At 48.5% G+C, this 18,590-nt stretch overlaps 1 protein-coding gene across 4 annotated transcripts in view; it reads left to right on the top strand.

Annotated features, from left to right (window-relative positions):
• Positions 1-18,590, top strand: part of LOC121444918 (core histone macro-H2A.1) — a 65,683-nt gene that overhangs the window by 25,725 nt on the left and 21,368 nt on the right. For 2 of the 4 annotated variants that reach the window (XM_041646861.1, XM_041646859.1), the window contains exons 3-5: positions 11,347-11,453; positions 11,814-12,011; positions 18,415-18,522. In XM_041646861.1, the coding sequence (XP_041502795.1) occupies positions 11,347-11,453; positions 11,814-12,011; positions 18,415-18,522 (413 nt within the window). Of the gene's footprint in view, positions 1-11,346; positions 11,454-11,813; positions 12,012-18,411; positions 18,523-18,590 lie in introns of all 4 variants that reach the window. The other 2 variants (XM_041646860.1, XM_041646858.1) reach the window with 1 other exon arrangement.

Below are 18,590 nucleotides of genomic sequence, written 5' to 3'. Positions count from 1 at the left end.
CAGTTTCTCTAAGTTCTGTTGGAGCTCTTAAAAAATGTCAGCTAGTCTGTATTTATTTTAATATAATTTCTTGATTTTACATAATTTTCTGTTATCATATTTAAATTTTACAATTGTATGTTCTTTAAATAATGGTATAAAATCTTTACAAAAGATTTGTTTTAATTTTATCTGTATGGGTGTTTTGCCTGTATGAATGTAAGCATACTATGTGTGTACAGTGGAGGACAGATCCGTTAGATCTGAAATTACACACTGTTGTGAGCTGGGCACTGAACCTGGGCCCTGGACAAGAGCAGGCAGTATTCTAACTGCTGAGCCATCTCTCCACCCCAATGCAATGTCTTCCTTAGTGCGTTTCTGTTGGACTCTGAGTCACTGTTCAGAAGGGGACACACACGGACACACACTTCATGCTTATTGATTTTGTATGTGTATATGTGTGTACAGGAGATTGCTTCCATGGCACGTGTGTGGTGGTCAGAAGACAACTTTTGGGAGCTAGGCTCCTGAGACTGAGCTCAGATTTTATCAGGTCTGGTGGCAGGAGCCATTCCTGCTGAGCCATCCCCAGCCGTATGTTCTTACGCTGTTGCCCTTTCTCACTGCCCTCCCACTTCTCGACTCCAGCAGGTTTCCCTCCTCCTCGCAAGAGTGACCTGTGTGAAGGGCAGAGAGTAGGTATTGACACCACGGGAAAAAATGGTCTGTTTGTAGTGGTTTATTTTTTATATTCTTACTTTAAAGCATTTGGAATTTATCCTGATGTGGTAAACTGGTTACTCCAACACGGTTAACTGAAGACCTTATCTTTTCCCTGATCTAGCTGCTGCCTGGATCACACAGGATAATGGGGATTCCTTCTGGACCCCTTTTCTGTTTTATTGGTCTGAATTGTTGCATACTTCCCCCTCGTAGCAGTTTCTTATACCCAATGGTATGCATTGCCTTGCCTTTTGTCCAGTTTATTTTTTTAGTAGGTAAAAGTTCCCCTGGTAAAATTCACCTGACAAAGGATATTCAGTGAGGCCTAGGATCTCTCTCTGTGCTTTGACTACCTGTTTCTCCCTTGTTTTTTATATATGTACTTTGTGAAAATAGTCTTTTCCTTTGAATAAATTTTCCAGAATAAATCTAGAAAATGAAATAAAAAAAAAAAAACAACAACTCAGTGCACCAAGAGGGTAATGGGCTCACATGGTATGCACAGGTGGATTGAGTGGGGTGGACCTAGCCCGCCTCTACCCCTTTCCCCAGCCCAGTCTTCACTTGGGGCTGTGAGACAGGGCTTGCCACACCCCGAGCCCAGCCTTGCCTGCTTTCCTCTGGGATGGCACTTTGTCCCCATGGTCCTCGCCCGCACTGTATCCAGAGCCTGTGTTCTCATAGATGAAACCAGGCCAGGGCCTTGGAGAACAGCCCATGCACCGCCTTCCACACCTCCCGACCACACCAGTGATCGGGCCTCTCAGTCAGTAATTCATCCGGAATGACCCACTTGTGAAAGATTCACCGAGCCCTGAACAAGTACACAAGCTGGGTGTAGGAGTCAAAGGATTTGTATCCATTGTCCCATGTGTCAACCATATCAGAGGCTGTCGCCTTGATCCAGCACAGGGACTGAGCCTTTCTCTCCCATCTCTCTGGTGGTAGCCGAGCTCCTCGCATGGGGCCTGAAGTCCCACAGCATGGCAGGAACAGTTCTTTCCTGAAGGAGGACACTAGTCAAGATGGTAGGCTTTGGGAGGGAGCAGGGCACTGATGGGTCGTGATGCAGGGAAACTGGAGCTGCGCTGGAGCCTGGAGTTTTAAATGAAGCAGAATTGGGATGAACTTGAGCAATGGCCACACCTGTGGAAGGAGGGGCACTTGATGGGGCAGCTGTTACTGGCAAGCAGGAGGGATTTAGAAGACTCACACAGACTGCCTTTTCCTGTTGCTCCTAAAGTCCCCAAGGTCTGTCATCTATACCATGAGCAGGTTTGCTTGCCAAGGAGGTGACATAAACCCTCCTTGGATTTGCCAGGTGCACCTTTTGCCTGCTGCTCTGGGTACCTTCCATCCCTCCTTTTCTACCTTCTCTTGAGACCCTGGCTGCTTCTTTATTAGGAAATTGCATCTTCCATTTAGTGGCTGGAGCGTGTGTGGTCTCGGGTCTTCAGAGCTGCCCCCTTCTGTAACTTATGGGACTGCCCGATGTCCTCTCATTATATGATTACACATGTCTGTCTGTCTGAAGGGAGCTGTTTTGCATCTTTTAGAAGCCTACTCCTATGGCTCCCATTTCAGCTGGCAGGGTCGTTTGGAAACTAGACGCTCTGCAGATAGCTATGATCGTCCTTATATCCCAACTGATGTTACTTGTCGTGATTAGTAGCTGAGGTAGACTTTGGCAACGTTTATCTGTTGTCTTTATAAATCCGGATGCTGACTGCTGAGAGTCAGTGTCTTCATTCATTGAGAAAACAAGGACAACTTGCCTGAGGCAGTACCGTTTTCCTTGACCTCCTGACCCTACCTCAGGCCCCACTGGTCTCCAGGGACCACTAGTCCACTTTGTGCTTGCTTGTTTCAGGTAGCCCCTGGTGACCCCCAGGAGGACTGGTGTACATCCAGTCTTAGTTCTTAGTGAAGGCTAAGCCTGAGGGGGCAGCTCCAGAGCAGACAGACACATGTTACTACCGGAGTGTGCAGGGGCCAGAGACCCTTCTGTGGCCTGGTGGACCAGGGAAACAGAGGTCCTGCAACAGAGACCAGGGGATGACAGGTACAAGGCCAAGGGTGAGGGGACTCCAGAGCATGAGTTGGAAATGGTAGAAGCCAGGAGGGCATGGTTCTTCGAGTGACCTGGGCTGGGGTTTCAGGAAGGATCTGGCCCATGCTGGCAGCCACAGAATAGCAAGTTTCTAGGGAGCATCTGCATAGCCAGGAGCCTCAGGAGAACCCCACAGGCCTCAAATGGAAGGCCTGTGCAATCAGTGTGCAAGGTTGTGTTGCTCAGGAGTGCTGGGGATGCAGTGGAGGGCAAGAGGCTTCTGGACCAATGTCTCTTCTTTGGCCCCTCAAAGGAGGGAGAATGGAGTGCAGGGTGTATACTGAGCTTATGCACGTGTGCCTAGACACTGACCCTCAGCCTCAGGAATCCACAGATAGTACAAAGGTAGGACTAATGAGGGTGGCCCCAGGAGCTGCAGTCCCTCTTGGGGTCCTTCCTTTTGTGACACTCTGCTACTTTGGCTACTCTTCTAGAAACACTCAGCCATGGAGAGCAACCTGACGTTCCCTGTGCTCGCAGCCTTGCTCTGAGAAGACAGTGCAGGCTGGGAGGCAGTGTCCGAGGTACTTGTGACTTGTAGTAGCCAAAGCCTGTGGGACAGCATGGAGCTGCACCACTTGGCATTCACTATTGTTTTGATTTCTTTCTGTTTCCTTTACTTCTCTCTGATTCTGGTTCCCCATGGCCATGCTGCCTATGTGAGAGTGTACCGCAGCAGTTTGTTGCTGTGTGCCTGGGTTTCCCTTTAGAAGCCCATCTGGAAAATGGTACCAAGTAGGGGCTCTTTAAATGAACTTCCTCTTTACATTATGCTCTAAATCATTTCATTTCCGCAGCCATCTGATTGTTCACTCCTTCCTGGCTGAACGAAGAACAAATAGCTGTGGTTTTCCGTATTAAAACAAGCATACACATTAACCATTTCCTTGTAAATTAATTTAGAGACCTTGAAAGTAAGTGATTGGTGGTGCAGCACCAGCCAGGGCTGGGGTAGAGCACCTTTACTTAGGCCACCTTCCCTTTCCCTCTTCTGCTGCAAGAGTTCTGTAGTCTCCGCACCTGGCTCTGGTTCTGCCCGGCCATGGCGCCCCCTGCTGGGGTCAGATAAAAGTCCCTGACCCCATCCCAAGACAGAGCCCGCTTGCTGCCTGGGGGTCTGCCTGTGCAGCTGCCTGGGGTGCTGTGTTCTATCAAGGCAGGTCTGGCAGGACAGAGGTTAATAGAGTTCAAGTGCATTTTTCAAACATATGTAAACTGTTAAGTGTAACAGCAAAGGGTGAACTGCTGGGGAGGAAACACCAGGGTTTCTGCTGCTCCTCACACACCTCTGTCCACCCGGTGCTTAGATGAGGAAACAAGGGAAAGAAAGTCTAGTTTCTTGCCCTGGTAATTAAGGCTGGGCTGCTGCTATCGCCTCCCCTTCCTCCATCCCCACCACCTTTCCCTTCTGCCCCTTCCTCCCTCTCCTCCCTCTTCTTCATAAGGATAGTGTAGCCTTAGTACATAGTAGCTTGTGGTTACTAAGTCTGCTAAGCATTTTTACTTAGCAACAGCCCTTACAAACCTCAGAGCTAACCTCAGTCATATTTCATAGAATGTGGAAGGGTGTTGTCTTAGCCATGTCTGACAGCAAATTACAGAAGCTAAGATTCAAATCTCTGTACCTGACATCAGACCTGACCTGGTGTCACCCATGGCACATTCATGGCTGCTGCCCTTTGCCGCAGGCCCCTGGAGGTGGTGTAAGTGAAGCTCATACCTGCAGAGGTGAAGGACAGGTCCCTGCATTGGAGCTGCTCAAGCACTGGGCTTGGCAGCAAAGTTCAAGTGTTTCTTCTGTTAGCATGCATGCCTCTTCAAACCCGCATATGACTCTGACATGTGAAAAACACGTGTCCAGTGGAGCATACTTCAGAGACTCCACGTTAGGCTGCAGTTCTGCCTTGTTGGTAGTCCTTGTGGGACTGGACCAGATGCCACCTGGTTCATAGAGCTGACAGCAGGGATGAGCTGCATGGGCCTCGTGGGAAGCAGTGGAGCAGTTCACTCGTGAAAAGTCTCTGTATTCAGCATAGAAAGACTGTCTACAGTGCCTGCGTAGCCTTTACTTTATGGAATACCCGGTTCCTCTGAAAGCCCAGGGTTGGGTGAGGGTGGATTCTGGGACAGGCCAACAGCAGGGAGCCCCACCAAGGGGACAACTCTGCCAGCCTTAGTCTCTGCGATTCCCCACCTGGAAGGTGGGGTGGATTCTGTGGTGAACATGGCAGCAGACACTAGGGTCACTGAGGGAATTAGAGAGGATCATGGTGTTGTCACCATGACACAGGAAACTCTTAGCGGTCATCCTCCAGTTGGGGTTGACTGGATTAAGGCCTTCTGGAATGGTGTCCCAGTTCTGAACCTCGTGAAGTCCATGGAGGGGTGAGCAATCAAAAGAAACACAATGAACAGATTCCTTGTCATGCTGTTGGCTCTGCAGCAGATATCTGTGTTCTCCCTGGGATTACGCGAGTATTTGCTTTCTTTGATTTCTGATTGTTACTTTCGATCTTTCTTTTGTTAGACGAGATGCTTCAAACAGCTCTTTAAAAGCCCCAGATTCTTTCCTATTGCAAGGTCTGTGTTTGGACTTTGGCTCAGCCTCACCACATCACCTGTTAGCTGTTAGAGTCTAATTCTGCAAGCCATGACTTCATCTCCCTTAAGGAAGGTAGACGGAATGCTTCCATACAGCAGAGCGCTATAGTTGGAGATGTTGTGTGGGGGAGGGGGAGGGGAGATTCTAAACCTTTGGGCTTGGGGTAAAATTGAGAAGCAGGGCTGTCAGAAGTATTCTTGCTCAGCCAGCTGTCCCAGAGATGAAAGGGCTGCTAAATCATGGCCTTGTCCAGGGCCATGGGAATCTTGTCATGTTGCCCTAAAACCATCATGTTCAATGAGGCTCGAGAGCTGTGCACTCTGAGGAGACAAGACCATATCACCAGTCCTGGTCACCACAAGCCAGGAGACCTGGCCAAGAGTGGGGTGCTTGGGTGTCTTTCTAGTCAGATCTTTAAACAGTATTAAAAGAACAGCTACCAAAGTACCCATTAGTGCGCCTCATGCAGCCTTTCTGCCTGGGGAGCTTTTACCGTATTTACAATCCCCTCTGGAGCTGACCTCGTGTGCTCCGGGCCCCAAACCAGGCCAGTGTTGGTCATTAGCCATAACAGTTAGCCTGTCTCTGGCCAGGAAGAATGTTCCACGGGTGAAGGGCCTGGCACGGGCTTCTGGTTCTTGTCTCCTAATGCTCCCATCCCAGCCTTCCATGGCTTGTCACCGGCTCCTAAACAGCCCTCTGAGGAAGGGTCTAGGCACTGAGCCCTGGAAGCCATGGAGATGCGGTCGCAGGAATTAATTGCCCTACAGCTCAGAGCCCCCCATGATCTTGCCCTCCATGTAACTCACCAATGAGAGGGTCACATTCAGAAGAGCTGAGCTCAGGCCCTCCTCCCTCTGGTGTTCACACCCACACCCGGCCACAGTCTCATAGCAACCTTCCTCTCCCTTTGTGTAAAGACCAGTGTACCCTGAAGAGCAACCAGGAACCACCCTGTTCTGCTGAATGCCTGGCAGTTTGTATCTCGCCTTCTCCATGCAGCAGGCGGCCCTATCCTGGCCAGGAAATCTGTTACTTTATTGCTGTTTCTAAAAGGGCAGAGGGTACCTGTTGCTCAGCAAGGAGCGAGCGCTCACAGCTGCAGTCAGGATTTGCCCTTCTTCTTTCTCACCTGTTGTAAAATGCAGTGTAGAGGCAGCTTGGGTGTGGAGCACATTTCTTGTCAAAGGTGTGTCTTTGAGGTGCTCTGTCTTGTGTGTCCCCTCGTGATAGTGTTACTGTGGTTACTATCCATCTAGAAACACATGCGAGTAAACAAACCACAGTACTGGCTCAGTCAGCTGGAGTCTGTCCAAGCCGCACCTACTGTTGTACTGTTGTAATGTGGACAGCTCCTGCTCCTCCCTGCAGAGTCCAGGGCCCACTCTTTGGTGCTAGGAACCTAGTGCTGGACATTATCTTGGCCTGTGCACATTGCTGGGTTTTGCAGAAAGGAAGCTTTGGACTTCAGTTCCTTGGTCCAGAAGGCAAGGGAGTGACATCATTCCCATGCTCTTTTCCAGGAGCCCCCGTTCCTACAACTGTCCACCCTCCTCTCTTCACATCACCATTCCCATGGGACTCCAGCTGGCCTCTCTGAATCCAAGCTAAACTGGCAACATACAAGGTGTCCTTAAAGTTTTCCAAGGGAAAACTAATCCATTGAAGCTGGAGCCACAAATCAGGGGCAGGCTAGTGAAAGCTGGGTGTCCTCAGGTCTGTGGGGGTTAGTGCACCCCTTGACCTCTGGTGCTGCTTCTGAAGCATTCGGTTGCTTTCTATCCATTTCTCACAGTCTATCTCCGTCCCGTCTCCCCCCCCCCCCCCCCCATCAGCTGCTCGCACCACTCAGGGTCTTCTGTCTTCATATCTGCTATTTCCCTGCACAGAGAATTGAGGACAGTTTTGGAAACAAAACAAAACCCACAAAAAGTCAGAAACCCCAGAGAGACCCCACCTCTCCTTCACCCCACCTCTGACTGGGGAAGCCTTCTGTTAGCACTCCTGTGAGAAGAGAAAAGAGGCTGCTTCTCCAAGAAACTGCTCCCATGTTTGCTTGTCATGTGGTGGGCTCAGAGTGGCGCTGTAGGCTCCTGTATGCTCCCTCTGTTCCAAAAGGAGCAGGCAAGGCATTTTAGGCAGGAGGGTCAGCAGACTGTAACCTATCAGGCACCCTCTGCACACTCTGGCTCCTCCTTCCCTAAAGCTTCAGGGAAGGAGGAAAGGCTTAAGAGGGGAGTATGCTAGAGGCTAGAGGCTTGATGTTAGTGTTCTGGTGTCTGTACTGGCCTGTCCTTGGGGTCCTGACAGGATATGTCTTCAGCCCGCAGCCACTCAGAGCACCTCCTGTGCACATTCACTGTTTCTTTTTAAAAGTGCCCTGCCCACCTCACCTCTCTTTCTTTTTCTCTGTCCCCCCCCCCACTCTGCTTCTCTGCCTGTCTCTCTCTCTCCCCCTCTCTCTTTCTCTGTCCATTTTTCTCTTTTCTCCTGCTGCTCCTATCCCCAGAGGCCAGTCTCCCCCTTCCTTTCTCCTGTTTTATGTTATCTTTCCCTAATAAACATCCCCTCCACATAAGCTCTGTGCATGGTATCTTTCTCTCTAGCACCGCTTTTTAGTTTACAACACTAGGAAACATCCAAGAGTGGGCTCCAGAGCTCCGTGATGCCAGAGACCACCCTAAAGCCTTCCTAACTGCCGAGTTCTAGCCCTGGAACTGCTCTGGTGGGCTCTTCTCTCTGCCCTTTACTGCCAGAATCTGCTCTTGTGGAGCATGTGGTACCTACTTTGCTAACTTTAGAGCTGAAGGTAGAACAGTAGCCTTGTGGATTTCCTCCTTCACCACAAGGCCAGGAACCTGAGGCACCACTGGACCACAAGCAGGCATTTCTGCATCCTGAGGCACTACAGCTAACCTCTTCATTTACCATGAGAGCCCATGAGAGAACAGTTCCCTCAGTACTGAGAAACCGTGCGTACTGAGGTTGTAGAATCACCTTGTGAGGCTAGGGTGGAAAGGTAAACCTGTCTCCAGTTAGTGCCTGCAGGGGTTGGCCAGTCTCCTGCCTCACACTGTGACTGTTGTACATGAAGCCCAGTTTGGTACTCCCTAGAGCTCTGGCCTCCTGTGCAGTCTTGTTCGGTCTCCCTTCCTGCTGGTAAGACGGAGACCTCAGTGCCTTTGCATCCCTTCTCAGATGCAGGCTATTTGTCTCTGGGTGACGACTGAGCAAAATGATTTCCTGGATTTAGGGACAGTGACCTGCTGTGCCAAGTGTGACTGATTCCCCTTCTGCCTGCTGTCATTACGACAGTGCTCATGAGTAACCACATACACTCTTGTCTTTATACAAATGTAACAAGTTTGGCATGGGGCTTAGTTGCTAATCTCAAAAATATACATACTATCTCAAGTGTGGTGATGCCTGCACTAAGCTAGCTCTCAGGAGATTGAGGCAGGAGAGTCAGGTTTGAGGCTAGCCTGATTACCTAGTAAGTCTAAGACCAAAGTAAAACTGTGTCTCAAAGCAAGCACAATAGACGGCCCGAGTATTGTAAGTTTGAGGCTTGGTTTTCACACAGCTGCCAGTATATCTCTATTTGTCCCAGGGTGTGTCCAAGCACAGACTTTGTGGGGGTAATCTAGAACATGCAGCGAAGCTGGAATTATTAGGCCTTGGTCAGTGCTAGCAGAAGGCCAGACCTGAGTTGGCCCGGAGGGTGGTATAGAAGGGCATCACAGGTGGCATGGGCAGACCCACAGCGTGGACAACAGATGACACAGTCAGGAACAGTCTGCACATCCCATGAAGACAGTGAGGGTTACCAAGGGAACTGTATTGCCGAGCAGGGAGCCTGGAGGGATCTCTTGCCAGGGCACTCCCCAGTGCCATTGGTAATGGGGACGATCTGTGTTTGCCCCACGAGACTGCCTTGAAGGGCAGGAAGATTGACTTTGTAAGCATCAGCTATATGTTAGACCCCGCCTCCCAGTCTTGTTTTATTCCCCCTCGTGATTTTTGTTTTGAAGACATTTTAGACATACAAAATGCTGGAAAAAAGGATTGTATTATTCCTAATGGATAAATACCAATCTTTATACTCAGGGTACAGTGCTGCTTTGTATGTGTGTACTTAGTATGTTAATCTGGTTAGCATACTTGTCCTTCATATTCCTGTGTTTAGGTTTGGAGAACATTTAAAATACGTGTTAGTGATTAGGAGATACATAGTATTACAAACTACAGTCACCATCCTGGACACACCATTAGAACTCTCCCTAAAATATAACTCAACCTTTACCCTTTGACCCTCATTTCCCATCACCACACCCCCACCCTAGCCCCAACTTCTAAATTAAGCTTAGGTAGATCTGGTATCTTAGTAGGCTCTTACAGTATTTATCTTCCTGTGCCTGGCTTATTTCATTTAGACATATCACTTGTCTGTAAAGTTCAGGTCTGTACATGTTACAAAAGACAGGGTTGGGAAGAGGGACTCTGACCCTAGCAGATTAAACAGCAGTTGCCACAGTTTGTTCTCGCAACAACGTCAGGACGCTCCATTCCTAAATACTTGAGCGTGAACTTTCTGTTTTATTTTTATTTACTTTCACGTTATGTGTGTGAATGTTTTCCTGTGTGTGTGCGCGCGTGTGTGCGTGTGTGCACACGTGTGCGTATGCACATTCAGTACAAGCAGAGGCCAGAAGATGACGTCAGTTGCCAGGAACTGGACTTAGATGTAGTTGTGAGCTGCCATGTGGGTGCTGGAAACTGATCCCAGGTCCTCTGAAAGAATAGTCAGTGCTCTTAATTCCTGAGCTATCTAGCCACAGCATAAATTCCTTAAGAACAAGAATGCCCCCTTCAAGTTGACCATGCTACTGTCCAATTTAGGAAAGATTGTAGTAGGAGACTATTCCTTTGTTCCTGGCTGCCTAGACCCAGACAATCACACAGAAACTATATTAATACAACACTGTTTGGCCAATGACTCCCGTGTATTCCTAACTAGCTCTTACATCGTAAGTTAACCCATTTCTATCAATCTGTGAATGGCCATGAGGCTGTGGCCTACCGGTAAGGTTCCTAAGGTTCCAGTGTGTCCTCCTTTGGCAGCTACATGGCGTCTCCCTGACTCTGTCCACTCTTTCTCTGTTCGGATTTCCTGCCTGGCACCACTCTGCTAAGCCATTGGCCAAAAAAGCTTTTTTCATCAACCAGTAAAGCAACACATGCACAGAAGAACATCCACATCATCAAGACCATTCCTCGGATGTGACTCCCATGTTCAGCCCTCTTCACTTGTCTTCAGAATGACTTGGGAGGATCCCGTCAAAGGAACACACCGTAGCTGGCTCTGTTCCTAGCTCTCCTCAGCCTGTATTATCCCCACCCCTTTGTTTTATATGACCATGACATTGACTTTATAAGTCTACTCACAGCTTTCTGACTTCAAATCCAAATGTGCAGGTGTTCTTTCTTGATTCAGGCACCAAAGATTTCTCAAGCACTGTCTGTATCAAGCCCCCTCCCCTATATTCTACAGGTGGGTGATGTATTACCGGAAGTGCAGGTATTGTGTCCTTCTGGCCACATCCACTCCAAACACCCTTCCCAGGCAGCTCTGGGAGATGGAAGCAGGGCTGGATTTCTATTTTAGTCCTACCGCGGACTTAGTCAGTGGCCTTCCACTGGTCCCCATTCCTCCCAACTTTCCATTTCCAAAACGAAAGGTGGAACCTTTAATCCTGCCCATCTTTTCTGTTAAACTCTCCCTGGTTTCTCCAGAAGTTCTGCCTAGAAAACATACCTGTAGTTTCCCACTTCTGGTTAGCTCTTTCTTGTGCCCCGTCCTGCATGAGGTACAGAGGCAAGTGAGTTCTCTAATACCTTGAAATGACCACATGTTCCTCTTTGCCTACAGCTGAGATCCTGGAGCTGGCTGGCAATGCAGCAAGAGACAACAAGAAGGGACGGGTCACTCCCCGGCACATCCTGTTAGCTGTGGCCAATGATGAGGAGCTGAACCAGGTATGGGGCTCTCCAGCCTGCCCCCCCTCCCCCCGCATGCTAGTAATACACTCAGGCGGCCCAGGAGAGCCTGTGGTGGCTGTCAAGACCTGGAGCAGCTTCTTTTTTTGTTGGGACTTCACTGGGAGTGGGGTAGGGGGTTGGCAAGGGTGCCCACCTCTCCTGGGAGAGATGATAGTGTAAACTGAAACCAAGTGATGAGTGAAGGACTCTGGCCCTGTGTCGTCTGAGTCCTGTCCCGTCCTTGTAGCTGCCACAGAGGCAGGGTATGTATGAACAGGGCCGACCACTTGAGTCAGGCAGGGCACTCCTGGAGCAGGTGGTCTGGCTCACCCCCTGTGACTTTGCTTTTCCTGCAAGTTGCTCAAAGGAGTCACCATAGCCAGCGGGGGAGTGTTGCCCAATATCCACCCTGAGCTGCTGGCGAAGAAGCGAGGATCCAAGGGAAAGTTGGAAGCCATCATCACGCCTCCACCGGCCAAAAAGGCCAAGTCTCCATCCCAGAAGAAGCCAGTGGCTAAGAAAACAGGAGCCAAGAAGGGGGCCCGGAAGTCTAAGGTATGGGATCTGGCAGGGATGTGTGGGATGGGGTAAATAAGGTCACAGGGGAACTCGCGAGCCCTCTTCAGAGCTAATCCCCATCCCTGTTTGGGAAACTGGCTGAGACAGGAACATGTGGGAGTCCAGCTCCCTGCGTAGTCTAGAGTGCCTCCTGGGACCTGGCCACAGTTGGAGGACTGAGCCCTTGTGACTTGGGGATGAGTAGTGGGTATCCAGGAGCAGTTGGAGATGGGTGGCAGCCCAGCCCCACACCTTCTGACCTGGTCTCCCACATAGATGTGAGGGCCTATGGAACGGTTTCCTTCTGCCAGAGCTTGGCCGCCATACCGTCCTCAGAGGGACCTTCTGCCCACTTGCTTTGGTGCTGAGTTGTACAGTGTCATTGTGTTTCCATGGCAATGTGTCCTCCTTTGGGTGTGCTTGAGCAGGAACACTGCAGACAGCTGTCAGCAGTACAGGATTGGGGCAGTTCCTCAGTTCTTCCCTGGTGTGTGATGTCCAGGCCGTGATCTGTGGGAGGAAAGCCCTCTCGGCAGCATGACCTAAGCTATTTTCATGAAAGGGCAAAAAAAATCCCCATCTCTTCCCGTGTTTTGAAGCGTGTGTTAGCTGGGGAGAAGGTGCTGTGAGTGTGCCTTAGATCTAAATCTAAAGAAACCCCTTTCCAAGGCCCTGAATCGTTCGCATTCCTGGAAAGAGAATCCTGACCTTGAAGAGCAGCCAGGCGTCCTCTCCAGAGACTTGTGTCCCACCTGGCACAGGAGGAGTCCTGGAGGAGGCAGGGCAGGCAGGGAGGGGCTTTACAGAATGTTCCCCATTCATTCCTAACTGTGAAGTAAGCAGATTGGAAGGTTCTCTCCCCCTTCTTCTGTTTGCAGTTGGGAGGAAGGGACGGGCAGAGGAAGCAGGACAAGTGCCAGGTGGCCTGGCCCTTTGGAATGTTAGAAGAAATGCAGAGAAGCCAAACCTCTTTTCCCTTGAAAATAGACCCCTGGGGCCTGGCGGCCTACAGCAAGGCCCTGGAACTAGGTGCTGGCACCAGCAGGGTAGAACCATGTATTGAACTTGGCCCTTACTCTCTTTCATGTACTCAAGTAGTGCCATCTGAACACATCTTGAGATACCAGTGCCTACAGCAGACCTGACTGAGTCCTGGTCCTTTTGACCCTAGTCTTCTTGTTGTAGGTTTTGACCCTAGTCTTCCTGTTGTAGGTTTTGACCCTAGTCTTCCTGTTGTAGGTTTTGCCCAGTGATTTTCTAAACTTTCCAGCTCACTAAACACCAGGAATTTGTTCTTTGTGGAGTGTGCGAGTGAATGGACCTGTATGTATGAGTGTGCGTGGTGTGTATTTGTGTGGATGTTTGTAGTTGTATGTGTGAAGTGTGTGGCATGTGTATTTATGTGTATATGTGGTGTGTGTGCGTGTGAGTATTTGTGTGGATGTGTGTATTTGTATATATGTGTGTGTGGTATGTGTGAGTGTATTTGTGTGTATGGTGTGAGTGTATTTGTGTGGATGTGTGTATTTGCATGTGTATGTGGTGTGTGTGTGTTGTGTGTGTATATGTGTGTAGTATTGTGTATATTTGTGGAGGGTGTGTGTGTGTGTGTTTTCTAGTCCCTAGTAGCTATGTTCCTAATAACCATATGTCAATAATCACTTGAACACTCAGCTTTTCCCTTGATTACTAAAGCAGAGAGTCTGTGGTGGTGGTCTGTTTTTCTTCCACACAATAAAACACATTGTCTGCTTACTGTACCAGTATTTGGCTAACATTAAACCCTAGGGGAAGCTGAAATTGGAACTGTGAACAGCTAATTTTCAAAACATTTGTTTAATGTAAATTGTATCAACGCCCAGCAGCAGTGTGGAGGACCTGGCATCTCCACGTTGCCATGGAATATCCTGAGAATCCCCTTTCCAGGGGCCTGTGCAGAGCCCCCCCCCCCCCCGGGACAGTGCTAAAACACTTGCATTGAAAGGTGGTTGGTAGTTTTCAAGTGTCAACACTTGAAGTTCAAATCGTAATTTTCTCCCTCAACTCTATATAATTTGAAGGTTTTGAAAATCTCCAGTGTGACAGTTGGGTCAGCAACAGTGGGAACGGAGGGCACAGAAAACCCTGCAGCCCAAGTGCAGAGCTCTGCTGTGCCCTAGGCTCTTCCTACTTGGGTGGCCTCGGGCAAGTCTGCTCCCTCTCTGCCTTGGTCTGCCCTAGCCCATAAAATGATAGGGTCTGTTCCAGCCCTACAAGCCAGTGACTCTGGGGATATTGCATAATATATTTTTGTATAGGTAATGTGTGTAAGTTTGGAGGCAGAAACAACAACAACAACAAAAAGATCTTGCTCCCGTCAGTCTGTAATGAATTATTAACAGACTTTTCAGAAAGTATATATATATATGATTTATTTATGGGAATCCCTTCTATCCTAGATGTTTAAAGCATTAAATCACATAACCACTGTTTTGGCAACGTAGCGTAGTGTCAGAAGTGAAAGGCCTAGGGTCTGTGACCTGTGTTTTCATTATACCATGTGTGTGTTCTTGGCGAGTTCCTTATGGTACTCAGTTTCCCCATCTGTGAACTGAAGCTACAGCACGGGACCTTGGAAGGCTTAGAATTCACACAAAGCACTTAACTTGTCCGTGTTGTGGCAGGAGCTGCAGCTGCCCTGACCTGGGTAGTTCTCCCATCCTCTTACATCTCAAATCCACCCTTTTTCTATGTAAAGTCTATGTAAAGACCCCCCCCCCCCCACACACACACCTGGTGATGGAGGTGTGCTTACTGCTCGTGCCTGGCAGAAGGCCAGGCTGATTTTGGTGAGTGCCCCTTTTCTGAGGACTATCGGGCAAACTAAGCTGCAGCCGTGGTTCTGACACGTGGGTCAATACTCCGTGGGGAGTTGCTTATCAGATATTTACCTTATAATTCATAACTAGCAGCATTGTAGTTTGAAGTAGGAACGAAATAAGTTTTATGGTTCCAGGTCACCAGAACATGAGGAACTGTGTTAAAAGGGTCACAGCACTGAGAACACTGTTAAGGGATGTCAAAGAAAGGAGTTGGTTCTCATGAGTAATTGCTACTCTGGCAGTTCACTGCCCTTTGACTGATGAAGAGAAGATGAGGCTTAGGTGAACTTGGTTTATTATCTCCATCTTTTTCAACAAGGTCTTAAATGTGACTCCAGAAAACAGCCTTGTACATGGTCCATATACAGCACTTTTGCATTTCTATAAAGTCAGTGACAAGTAGATGCCTGACACCTGACCATGGCAACAGTCTCTGACAATGGATGCCTGACACATGTCCCCGGGCATGTGCTCTAACAATGGATGCTTGACACCTGTCCACAGAACACTCTCCGACAGGGGTGTCTGACACCTGTCTGTGAGGTCTTCTCACTGCTTACAAGGCAGTGTGCTCTCCCTAATCTGCTTTAACCTTGGGGAGACACCTGCAACACTGTGCTGACTAGAATAGTGGTGTTCAAGATTTTTGCTTAAATACCTCCTAAGAGAGCTTTCGAAAGCTTTGTAGATATGCATTTAAAACCTTGACAGACTCTTCATAAGAAATTTAAGGCTGTTTCTTGGTATGCTCTTTCTCTTGCTGTATGTGTGTGTATATACATATATTTATATATACACACACACACATATAGTCAATTGTTTGTATGCATTCAGGAGAGTCAGCTATCCAGTACAAATTCACAGCAAAGCAATTTACTAACATTGAAAAATTTGTACTATTTTACTTACCGTCCTTTCACTTCCCCTACAGAATTTAGTTCTAATATAATATTTTATTAAAGTGTATATGTGTATGCATGTGCTCACGTGTGCCTGTGCTGTGTGTGCATGTGCCACCATTCGAGTATGGAAATCAGAAGACAATCTCTTTGATTGTTCTCTTTTCACACCTTTTTTATAGGTCTTGGGGACCAAGCTGAGGTCACCAGGCTTATGTGGTTTGTGCCTTTACCTGCTGAGTCATTTCACTGACCTCGTATACTGTATCTTTATGCCTAGTGTTTTAGCCATGTTTGTAGCAGAGCATTGCATGTTTCAGTTCATTTGAAATCGTTCTTGTGATCTTATACTAAACAATGCACGTTTTCCAAGTTAACACACTTAATAGTATACATTTAATTAAACCAACAAATGCATGCCAGGTTTTAGAGAAAAAATTAAAATTTATTGGAAAACACTTTGTAGTATGTAGTAATATGGGCGGCGGGGCTGCGTTCCCAGCACCCTGGCCGCCTGCTCAGCTAGCTTATGCCCCAAAATAACAACACACAAACTGTATTCATTTAATCACTGCTTGGCCCATTCTCTTCTAGGCTAATTCTCACATATTAATTTAGCCCATTTCTAATCATCTGTGTGTAGCACCCCAAGGTGCGCTTACCAGGAAGATTCTAGCCTATGTCCATCCTGGGTCGGAGCTTCATCCCGGGAGCGGGGCATGGCGTCTCTCTCAGGCGTCTGCTCCTGAGAGGAGAGCTTTCGAGTCTGACCTCACTTCCTCTTCCTCCCAGCGTTCTGTTCTGTCTACTCCTCCCACCTATCCTCTAACCAATAAAATGGGCCAAGGCAGTTCCTTTATTAGCCAATGACCTTCCTCCATCAGTAGTAGAATGATTTCCTCTCCAGTTCGTTCAAGGACCCTAAGTTGTATGGATTGCTAAGATGAGACAAAGGTCAGCATCTTGTTCTTTAGCACAAGCTGCAGTCCTTGCAAACCTTGCTTCCTGGAACGATGAAATGATGATAGAGAGGTCTGTTTCAGCAGCGCTCTGTCCTCCTCTGTCCTGGTACAAAGGTCAGGCTAGCAGTCTCCCATCAGCTAATGGACTCAGATTTACAAGTGAGTTTCAGAGACAGCATGGAGATTTCGCTGTTGTTAGTACACCATGCTCACCGCTGATAGCAGCTGACGTGGGAACGTCACCATTAACCGCTCCCCCCAGTGTGCTTTTTGGTGATCTCCAGCTGTCAACTATGATGGCTCTTTAGTTTTGTTGAAAGCAGCAGCCGTGTGAATGGCTTTGCCAGCCTCTGCTTTCCTCACTCAGACAGGGTATCTCCAAAGGCTGTGGCTCCCATGCCGTTCTTGTCTACCTGGCTCTCAGACAAATTCAAGCCAGTAGGAAAATGAACCAGCGAGAACCTACACATACATCTTCTGGCTCTCCTCCTTGATACAGTGCTTTTGTCTGATCCCCAAACCCTGGAGCTGTGGGCCCAGTTTATTTAGTTTATGGAAGGCTAGCTATTATTATTACCAAAGCAGTCGTCACTGCTAAAGCAATCGACAAAATTAGATGCTTTTTTCACTGCAGTGAAACAGTGCTTATGGATTTGAATCGTAAGCAGGTACATGGCCAGGACACGGGCCTTGTCCTGAGCTCACTGTCCGAAACCACCATTCTGGAGAGCAGAGCCCTCTGTGATGCCCCTTCCCCATCATCTAGGCAGGTGTTTGCCACCCAGCTAAGCCTCAGCCGCATCTTCTTGATCTTCTCCCACTGGACCTTTCTCGGGATCCGTGGATGATCTGGGGAAAGGGAAAGGAAAGAAGCTGAACTGTCTAACTAGAAGTCCCACCATTCCCACTGTCCTCATCTGATAGCTGAATTAGACAACCCACAAATAAGTGAAATCCATTCCTCTTCGTTTCCATCTGTGTGTCCCCAGAGCCACGTGCGCTTTCAACACTTACTTGGGTGGTGAGAGGTGAGGGAGCCAGGGCAGAGGAAACACACTGGGGAGCTGAGAACAGAGCCCCTGCTCTTCTGGGGAGTTCCTCAGGAGCTCTAGGGCACACCCATTTCAGTCTGCAGGATGCTGGGGAGAGCGTTAAAGTATGGCCCCATGGTGCCTCCATGGCACTCTCCCAATGAGCTGAGCTCTAGGGAGGAAATGGAAAAGGACTTCGGCTACTGTCTGCTCTCTAAGAACTCAGCTGTGTAGCCCAGGTTGCCCTAAACTAGTGGCAGTCCTCCTGCCTCAGCCTTCTGAGCACTGGATTGCAGTAAGTCATGTGCAAGTATCTAAAACGGGGAGATCTTTAAAAACTATTAGCAAAGAGATATTATTCTGAATTTATGAAGTGATTCTATTCTAAGTTATTGGAAATTTAGGTTTGCTTTTAAGAATTTTTTTCAGGACTATAAGTTATAAATATACAATTTAAATTTTTTTTCATAAACCTCTGGGCTCTCAAAATAAGTCATAGCCTCCACTGTGGGACCTGCCAATGTTTTTTGTTTCCTGTGTTCTCTTAATTGGTAATGGGTGAGGCCTGGGGTCATCTCATTAGGAAAGACAGCTGTATGGCCCCTGCCCAATGGTTCATGTTCTAACTCTGTGCTTTGTACAAGAAGAAGCAGGGAGAAGTCAGCAAGGCAGCCAGCGCAGACAGTACAACGGAGGGCACGCCTGCGGATGGCTTTACTGTCCTCTCCACCAAGAGCCTCTTCCTCGGCCAGAAGGTAGGCAGACACCGCTCAGTCTGCTCCAGGGCCCTGGGAGAGAGGGCACAGGCTGAGATTCCTGAGTA

Source organism: Microtus oregoni, unplaced genomic scaffold (assembly GCF_018167655.1).
Source record: "Microtus oregoni isolate MIOR12 unplaced genomic scaffold, Mior012 000148F_ref0000004, whole genome shotgun sequence".
Classification (NCBI taxonomy): domain Eukaryota; kingdom Metazoa; phylum Chordata; class Mammalia; order Rodentia; family Cricetidae; genus Microtus; species Microtus oregoni.
Note: the sequence above shows the minus strand (reverse complement) of the source record. Positions and strands in the feature narration are given on the sequence as shown.